Source organism: Drosophila ananassae, assembly GCF_017639315.1.
Source record: "Drosophila ananassae strain 14024-0371.13 chromosome 4 unlocalized genomic scaffold, ASM1763931v2 tig00000240, whole genome shotgun sequence".
Lineage (NCBI taxonomy): Eukaryota > Metazoa > Arthropoda > Insecta > Diptera > Drosophilidae > Drosophila > Drosophila ananassae.
Window position 1 is genome coordinate 467,814 of NW_025319046.1, and position 10,080 is coordinate 477,893.

General features: G+C 40.0%; 2 protein-coding genes across 2 annotated transcripts; one reads left to right on the forward strand and one right to left on the reverse strand.

The window, feature by feature from the left end:
* Window positions 1-784: 784 nt before the first annotated feature.
* LOC123258005 lies at window positions 785-6,372 on the reverse strand. The gene is made up of 3 exons (XM_044717927.1): window positions 5,960-6,372; window positions 1,818-5,908; window positions 785-1,766 (listed from the first exon to the last, which is right to left on the reverse strand). Exon 2 carries the CDS (start codon window positions 3,874-3,876, stop codon window positions 2,641-2,643), a length of 1,236 nt encoding a protein of 411 aa, XP_044573862.1. The 5' UTR covers window positions 3,877-5,908; window positions 5,960-6,372; the 3' UTR covers window positions 785-1,766; window positions 1,818-2,640.
* Window positions 6,373-6,440: 68 nt separating this feature from the next.
* On the forward strand, window positions 6,441-7,927 carry LOC123258006 (aspartate-semialdehyde dehydrogenase-like). Its single transcript, XM_044717928.1, has 2 exons — window positions 6,441-6,919; window positions 6,980-7,927. Exons 1-2 carry the CDS (start codon window positions 6,681-6,683, stop codon window positions 7,713-7,715), a joined length of 975 nt encoding a protein of 324 aa, XP_044573863.1. The 5' UTR covers window positions 6,441-6,680; the 3' UTR covers window positions 7,716-7,927.
* The last annotated feature ends 2,153 nt before the right edge of the window (window positions 7,928-10,080 follow it).

Genomic DNA, 10,080 nt, shown 5'->3' on the forward strand with positions numbered 1-10,080 from the left:
GTCGCATCAGCTTCACCCTCCCTGTGAGGTATTTTAGCTCTAATGCCTCACATCATAAAGATACAAGTGTCACGCACTGGGATGACAAGAAAGGGAGCACTGGAATTTTTGTTTCAATATTTGTACATGAGCCATGCATCTGAACAGATACAATGTTATAACTAGAGATAATTTTTAAATGATTGATATTTATGAACTACGACTTTTCTTGTTGTCCACTTGTTCAACATTACCCTTCTCAAGTTTACTATCTACTTCTTTTGTGTGTTCATCATCTATACTAGTTTCATCTTTTATCTTACTAGGGTAATCTTCCTGCGATTTTTTATATGCTTCCATGTTGTCATATATAGGGTTACTGATGATTTCTATTTTTTCAGGTGTGAAAATCCTTGCTAAAAATCTCCTTATTATTGGTATTGACCTTAAGAAATCTCTTAGCTTTGAAGATTCTTGTCTTTTGTTTAGAGACTGTTGGTCTATTTGTGACGAACACGGTGTAGTGGATACCGACTGGTAGCATACTCTGCCTACGGGAACGGCCTAGCTCAGGGAAGAGGCAAGGGGGTCGGTTACTTCCTAATCAGCATCACCGCCACACAATAAAAATTTGTAGACAGAGTTAGGAAAGGGGATACAGTCATCTGGAAGGATATGAAGTCGAGACAGGAAACCATGCTGTTTGAAGAACTAAGGTGGTGAGGTTCTTCTGCTTTGCCCGCCCTACCTGTAAAGAAACAACACCGAATTGCTGCTGCCCTTACCCATATTGAAATCGATCAGCTCAGGTGCCCATATAAATTCTAAATTTACTTCATTTCAAAATCAAACTTCAATACAAAATCATAATAGCTTCTTCTTCAGACTCATGCTTAACCTAAACCCTTACTCCTAATTGGTCCTAATCCTACAAAATGAGTTTACTCTAGCTTAATTAACAAATTGGAATATAATGTAAAAATGTGTGGATAAAGAATTATATGTATGAATGTGAAGTAGGAGTTAAGTTATAACGTCTACCCAATCATTTTGATACGGACTGACTATTCATATGTTTTCCTCTAGAGGCACTGTTACATGATCAAGTTTGTTACATGACAATGTTTACTCACGAAACCATCCCTCGAAGTCCGCAGGCCTGTAGACGAGAACGCTGGATGTTTTGGGGTGATCAGGTTAAATGCGAATTATATTATGGAGTTTTGATGTACATGTGCCTCTTATCAATGCTCTACAGAAAACAAAAGATGAGTCTATGTACGATCCAAAATGACTTACAAAACAAAAATAATGAAAATTAAATTCTACTCAATAATACACTAATCCTGGCACAGCTTGTCGCGCCTCTCTCCTGGTTGTTGTTGTTCTCGTTGAATCGTCACTATGGACGAGATGTCTGCCTCAGCGATCGTCGGCTAGCCCATCAGGTTAAATGCGGTCGGCTCAAACGAACATGCGGTTCTGCTCCGGAGAGTGAGGTTATGTCCTCCACGCTCCTGGGTTGGCCAGGTTCCAGCCCGCTCCTGATCTTCTGCGGCCCCAATCACGCACACGTCGCCGGTCACAGACCTCGCCGATCGCGGTTCGAGTCTGGACCGGGTTCGCGCACGTTTAGGGGCTGATCGAGGAAAGCTTTTCCTGGATCCCTGGCCGATGATCCACGCGGTGTCTCCGCCGTAGACCTCTGGGTCGAAACTCGATCGGTGGCTTGACGTAGGCTTTTGGCGAGCGCTACGTAAACGATCGGGTGGGTTTCCTAACACTTCCTAGAACACCTTATATTATTACTCTACTTAGCGACATATTAGCCGGCTCACCTGGAGTCTTTTTCGCCACAACCACAACACACGTGCAGCGGCGAACGGCTGGGCTCATCCACAGCCAACGTTCGGCTTCTGATCTCAGTCTCCTGGTGTACCGTGTTCGGTACTATCCCAGTTTCCACGTTGGCGATATTCACTATTTCTTTTGGCTGTAGACAACTTCTAACTTTGGCGTTTTGATTGCAAAAGAACCAGCCAAGCAAGCGGAAATTCAGTTGTCAAAATTGCCAGATGGATGGGGTTGCCAGATTGTTTGCCTTAACAGCTTTAAAGGGCTGTAACAGCGATCTGTTATCGACTTATTTTTATTCGACTACTAACTATCGTCTACTAACTATCGACTATGGTTTGTTTACCTTTAGAGTTTAACTTTTCTGTTTATTTTTCATAAAAATCATATTCGTACCCTCACACCACAGGTTTTATCGACCTGATAATAAAAGGAGATGAAAGCTGAAAAAGGGTACTTCACCAAAGGTCTTTTGCATGAAAACTCCTAACTCCTTTCCATTGATGTCTTCGAGCAGATATAACGACTGCCCTCTCTTCTCCTTTACTCTGGCCTTGATTCCCACCGGTGACAATTTTGCGTTGATATGCTTAGCCTGGTTGCTTAGAACGAAATTTCTCTTTTTACGGTTGACGCGCTCCGCCGCGTTGGATTGCGGAGAGTAAGCACCAGTGAAATTATGTTGGATTCCATGCTTGGATGTAAAGGCTGCGAAGTCCTGGCTTTTAAACTGAGTGCCATTATCGCTAACCAAAACCTCAGGAGTTCCAAAACATACAAAAATCTCATCTTCTAAATAATCCCTCACTACCTTGGACGTGAACTACTTTTAGCTCTGAGATTGTTGAAGAACTCTTCATGACGGTGGCAGTGCTTGCGTAAAGCAGCAATAGTTGGGGTTTCTATATGTAAAAGGTCGTGTCCTTGGTCAGATCTTAGGTTGTTTCTTATTGTCTGAGCCAACTCTGAGTCTGAAATAGGTTCAGATAGCGCATCGGCGATGGCTAGGATGGAGTCAAGAAAATCGTCGAAACATTCACTATTTCCCTGCCTTCTTCTACGCATCGCGGCTCGAATGTCCTGATCTGATCGTTGGTCTTTATATCGTTCCCTTAACCGAGAACAGAGTAATCGCCAATTCATCTCCTCTGAACTCCTATGGCATCGCCAAAAGAAGGTTAGAGCTGGGCCTACAAACAACAAATTCGCGTACTCATACAAAAGATCAAAGTTTCCGTTTAACGAGCGACGTGTTAAAGTATTCACTCTGTATATAAAATCGTCTACGAAAATATCTTTTGGTGAGCCGGAAAACTGTAGCTTCCAGTGAACAATTAAGCTTGAAATTTGGTCAGGTCGGATAGTGTGATTCTCTCTTCGATTCTCTAGTGAACGATTAGCAGAGATGTTATGGTTACCTGACAAATGACTATCAAAAGGCTGGCTTTGTAATGGGTCGGCTGGCGGTAATTCCACATCCCACTCAAGTGATTGTCTTTGAGAGGTAGGTATGTGAAGGTTTTGCATTGCCAGACTGATTTGTTCTGACAATGTTGAAGAGAGTTGGGTTTGGTATGCTTCTAATGCATTCGTTATGAGTTCCTGAATTCTCCCTTCTGAAATGCTAGTCGTTCTTTGCGAACCTCCAGCACGTGGTGAACGCTGAGGTTGCGAGCTGGTGCTCGGACGGTTATTGGATATGGTTGCGGTTGACCTTGTTGTCGGTCTGGTATTCGGACGACTTCTAGGAACGGCACCTGTTCGTGAGTTTGGATTGGATCCGTTTTGAACTCTCGGAACTTCTAGGGTAGTGTCTTGCGCTCTTCGCGTGCTATCATTGAGCTGCGACGATAAGCATGGTTGTCGACAATTTGGACACGTTTCATTTTGCAGTAACCAGGAAGTTACGCACGTTCGATGAAAGCGGTGTTGACACGGAGTTTCGACAAATTCTATCTCGGCGTTGGTATCATTGCATACGGAGCATTGCACCGACTCAATGGCCAATCTTGAACTATTTTCGGGACTACGCCGAACTGACATTGTTTCGTTTTCGATATACAACAACAACAACAAAATATAACGAAATTTGATAGATATTAAGTCTATTATTTCCACAATTTAATTTCGGAAACCTGAATTTTTATGGGATATCTTGGGTCTTATCCTTTGCTGTATCGATTTCATTTAGTACATTACAAGGGTTTCTGTCTGTATTTTCATATCTGTATTGAATCTAAAACAAACTGATGTGTTCATTGCGCTAAATGAAAGAGTATACTGCTGAAATACTCCAACCAATATAAATCTCAATTTCTTTTAGGCAACTTTTGACAATAATAGAGGCCAAAATTGAAGCCAAAATATTCAAAAATGAGGTATTGCTGAATGTTCCAACAACTACAAATCTCGAACTTATGATTATTTTGTGGTTTGGTGAGTTGATCAAGGGCTAAGAAGGAGTTATTGCTGAAACATTCCAGCCAATACAGTCTCGACTTCTTGTTCCTTAAATACATGTGTAAACAAAGGGATATTTCAAGAGAAACATCTTTCCTAATCCTTAATTTGTTCCCTGGTCTGGTTCTGAGGATTTCCCAAAACACAGCAATCCTAGTGGAATCAAAAGAAGGGTTTTCTGAAACTAAAGAAACTTGTTTGGAAGGCTGACTGTTAGGATAGGTTGGAGGTTAGCTCGTGAGAGCAGGGGCTGCGATTTGGTGTTTTGTTTGTTGCTTAGCTAGATGTTTTGCTAGCCGTTTTGCTAGCCCCACGTTGGGCGCCATTTTATTCTGTGACGAACACGGTGTAGTGGATACCGACTGGTAGCATACTCTGCCTACGGGAACGGCCTAGCTCAGGGAAGAGGCAAGGGGGTCGGTTACTTCCTAATCAGCATCACCGCCACACAATAAAAATTTGTAGACAGAGTTAGGAAAGGGGATACAGTCATCTGGAAGGATATGAAGTCGAGACAGGAAACCATGCTGTTTGAAGAACTAAGGTGGTGAGGTTCTTCTGCTTTGCCCGCCCTACCTGTAAAGAAACAACACCGAATTGCTGCTGCCCTTACCCATATTGAAATCGATCAGCTCAGGTGCCCATATAAATTCTAAATTTACTTCATTTCAAAATCAAACTTCAATACAAAATCATAATAGCTTCTTCTTCAGACTCATGCTTAACCTAAACCCTTACTCCTAATTGGTCCTAATCCTACAAAATGAGTTTACTCTAGCTTAATTAACAAATTGGAATATAATGTAAAAATGTGTGGATAAAGAATTATATGTATGAATGTGAAGTAGGAGTTAAGTTATAACGTCTACCCAATCATTTTGATACGGACTGACTATTCATATGTTTTCCTCTAGAGGCACTGTTACATGATCAAGTTTGTTACATGACAATGTTTACTCACGAAACCATCCCTCGAAGTCCGCAGGCCTGTAGACGAGAACGCTGGATGTTTTGGGGTGATCAGGTTAAATGCGAATTATATTATGGAGTTTTGATGTACATGTGCCTCTTATCAATGCTCTACAGAAAACAAAAGATGAGTCTATGTACGATCCAAAATGACTTACAAAACAAAAATAATGAAAATTAAATTCTACTCAATAATACACTAATCCTGGCACAGCTTGTCGCGCCTCTCTCCTGGTTGTTGTTGTTCTCGTTGAATCGTCACTATGGACGAGATGTCTGCCTCAGCGATCGTCGGCTAGCCCATCAGGTTAAATGCGGTCGGCTCAAACGAACATGCGGTTCTGCTCCGGAGAGTGAGGTTATGTCCTCCACGCTCCTGGGTTGGCCAGGTTCCAGCCCGCTCCTGATCTTCTGCGGCCCCAATCACGCACACGTCGCCGGTCACAGACCTCGCCGATCGCGGTTCGAGTCTGGACCGGGTTCGCGCACGTTTAGGGGCTGATCGAGGAAAGCTTTTCCTGGATCCCTGGCCGATGATCCACGCGGTGTCTCCGCCGTAGACCTCTGGGTCGAAACTCGATCGGTGGCTTGACGTAGGCTTTTGGCGAGCGCTACGTAAACGATCGGGTGGGTTTCCTAACACTTCCTAGAACACCTTATATTATTACTCTACTTAGCGACATATTAGCCGGCTCACCTGGAGTCTTTTTCGCCACAACCACAACACACGTGCAGCGGCGAACGGCTGGGCTCATCCACAGCCAACGTTCGGCTTCTGATCTCAGTCTCCTGGTGTACCGTGTTCGGTACTATCCCAGTTTCCACGTTGGCGATATTCACTATTTCTTTTGGCTGTAGACAACTTCTAACTTTGGCGTTTTGATTGCAAAAGAACCAGCCAAGCAAGCGGAAATTCAGTTGTCAAAATTGCCAGATGGATGGGGTTGCCAGATTGTTTGCCTTAACAGCTTTAAAGGGCTGTAACAGCGATCTGTTATCGACTTATTTTTATTCGACTACTAACTATCGTCTACTAACTATCGACTATGGTTTGTTTACCTTTAGAGTTTAACTTTTCTGTTTATTTTTCATAAAAATCATATTCGTACCCTCACATATTTTAGAGGTTTTTACACCATACTTTTTATCATCAAAATTTATTGTAGGCTTTCTTTTATTCGAAAGAACACTTTGGGCCTTTGATCCATTGGTTCCTTCAGGCCCTTGAGGTGTAGAAATTGCAGGTTTAACCTTAGTTTCATCGTATTCCTTACTCATCTTTCATTTCATTATGTAATATTACTAATATTGCATAATAATAGCTAAATTACAATTAATTGCAAGGTAAAAATATTAAAACAATTGTAAATTTTGTCAGTAAAAATATAATAGAACTTTGAAATTAGAGGTTCATCTATATGGGATACAAAATTGCTGTTATTGGAGCAACCGGAAGAGTAGGGCGTGAGGTATTAAGCACGCTTGCTGAATTTCAAGATGAGGCGATAGATTGCGTTATTGCACTTGCATCGAAAAAATCAGAAGGGAAGAAGGTGAGCTTTGGTGACAAAGAGTTAACAGTTTTATGCCTTGAGGATTATGACTTCGTTGGAACTAATGTAGCCATTTTCTGTGCTGGATCTCATGTTTCTGAAGAGTATGTACCAATTGCAACACAGGCTGGATGCATCGTGATAGATAACAGTTCCCATTTTAGAATGAAAGAGGGTGTGCCACTCATTATTCCAGAGATTAATAAAGAAAAAATTATGGAATATAAAAACCACAACATAATATCCAATCCAAACTGTACTACAATACAGATGCTGCTAGTACTACATCTATTACACCAAAAAGCAAAAATAAAGAGAATCGTTGCTTCAACTTATCAATCAACTTCTGGTGCAGGCAAAGCAGCAATGGATGAGCTCTATGACCAGACAAAAAAAATCTTTATGAACGAAGCTAAAAAACCCAAGATATTCTCTAAGCAAATAGCATTCAATTGCATTCCCCATGTAGGAGAATTCATGGAAAATGGTTCTACAGAAGAGGAATGGAAAATGCAAGAGGAGACAAAAAAAATTTTAGAGGAAGATATAAAAGTTACTGCAACTTGTGTAAGGGTACCCGTCTTTATCGGTCACGCTATGGCAGTAAATGTGGAATTTGATCAACATATCACTGAAGAACAAGCTCGTGAAGTGCTAAGTGAAGCCGAAGATAGTGGAGTTTTAGTGTACAACAGGCGTGAAGATAGTGAATACATAACTCAAATTGATGTTGTACAGGAGAATGCTGTATATGTATCGCGTATTAGAAGAGACAATACTGTTGAGCACGGATTAAATATGTGGATAGTGGCTGACAACCTGCGCAAAGGCGCAGCATTAAATATAGTGCAGATTCTTGAGATTTTGATAAGAGAGCATTTGTCAATCAAGTGCATATAGAGCGCACGTACGTTGTAATTCGAAGGAAATTTGTATACCACATGGCAGCGCGTGACGCTGGAATGGCTTTGTTGCATCGCTACTTATGAAAGGCTAACTATAATTAGGATTATAAGCAACTTATTGAAAATCTTGTTTTTTTGCAATCAATCTGATCAAATTTAAGAATAGTAATTTGTTATTTATATTAATAAATTTAATTCTATTGAAAATAGCTAAAGCATTGAAATTCTTGAATTTTAGCCGGATTAGTGAGTGGTAGTGAAATTTCTTTTACTCAAATTTAGGTATTCACTGACCGTTCTTGTTATAAATACCAGAATAATAAGCTACTGATATTCTCCACCTTTTTTATCTTTAATCCATCATAGCTAGCGATGCAACAAAGCCGGCTGGATTCCAGTGTCAAGCACTGGAATGACACCATTTGCTGTGCAGTTTACCTTCAAAAATGAATGTTCGTACAGCTATGGAATAAATCGCGGTATGACGGTTCGCAGCGGTATAGTAACTCGTCACCCCGCTACTTGTTAGCGGCTGAGATACCGCGGCGGTATGACGTAGAAGCTATACTTTTATACTCACCAACTCAGTATCCAATCTGGATCCAAGTAGTCAAGCTATTCGGATGACACCCTCATAAAGTGAAATGAGATCCCGCTAACACGTAGCGGGATGACGAGAAAGGGGCTACTCGGATGACACCCTCATAAAGTGAAATGAGATCCCGCTAACACGTAGCGGGATGACGGGAAAAGAGGTACTGGGAGACATCCTTCCTGGTAGACCCAAATCACAATGTTCGCACAGTTGTGCGTCACGCGCTGCCGAACACTGTATGGTTATACAAGAAAAATTAAGGCTTAAAAGGAAACTTAAGCAGCTAATAGGACCTAAGCCTTCTTAATAAAACATAAAAAGCTCCTTTACCACCATGTTTTTTCGTAGCTTGCTGGTAGTATAGAACCATATGCTGGATTTTAGTATCATTTAACCACTTATTTAAGTTATTCTTTATAGTGTCTGTTTTATTTGTTGCACTGCCGTATCCCGTAATTACCAATAAACATCTATTCCCTGCTCGATAATTTTTGATAATAAAATCTATCAATTTACAGTAAGCATCCTCTATATTATAGCCATGCAAATCGAGCTTGTCGCTTATAAAATATTTACCCCTATCAACTTTTGATTTTGTGTTTTGGTCAAGACAAAATGATGAGTTACCATTATTGGTATTAAGAAAATTCCCTTGTAAGTCGGAGGTACCTTTATCAACCATAGACTTTATATTTACTTTATGATCAACTTTCAAAGTAACTTTTCCACATTTTATTGGCTTAACATTTTTTTGCCAATCCAACTCATCGTCCGACATAAACGCATTAATCGAATTGTATAATTTTACAACAATATTCAAACATAGTAAAATGTTGCTTATTCTATAAAAACCAGATTTTCGATAATACGATGAAATCGTCAAAAACTAATGAGAATTTTTGGCTGTATGGAAAGCACACCTGCATGTCAGCACTGAAGAATAAAAATAGGCGGTGTATAGAACTGTTAGCAACAGAAAATTTCTATAGAGAGCACAAAAAAGAAATTAGGCAATGTGTAGACAGTAAGGGCATTAAAGTTCGATTAGTAGAAAGCAAAATACTTAATGACGTTTTACCCAAAGGTGCTAACCATCAGGGAATTGCTTTAAATGTTGCCCCTATTCTTTATAACTTAAGCATTGAAGAAATAGCTGAAAGCTCGAACGATAGCTCTACTATAGTCATTTTAGATCAAGTCACTGACACGCACAATATTGGGTCGATTTTAAGAACTTCAGCTTGTTTTAATGTCGACGCATTGGTTTTACCACATAACCATTCACCAAGTGAAAATGCATCTATTGCAAAAGCAGCAAGTGGAGCATTGGATATTGTCCCACTAATATACGTTACAAATATAGTAAAAACTATGCAGTATTTAAAAAAGGTCGGTTACTGGTGTTATGGGTTTGATTGCAATACTAAAGAAAATATAGATGAAATAAAGAGTTTTGAGAAAAAAAGAGTAATTATTTTTGGTTCCGAAGAGAAAGGGGTACGAAGACTAGTTAAAGAAAACTGTGATTATCTTTTAAAAATACCAATGTCAAATGCAATTAACAGTTTAAATGTTTCAAATGCAGCAGCAATAGGCCTATATTCTATTTATATTAAAACAAATGCCAGCGCATAGCTGTTTATAATAAAAACACTTGATAAAAATATGGTTTTATATTATAATGTGTTAAGTAATGGATAAAAGGAGTTATATTATGTCTTACATGAGAAATGAACAGGATATTCGCTCTCAAGGCGTTTATTAT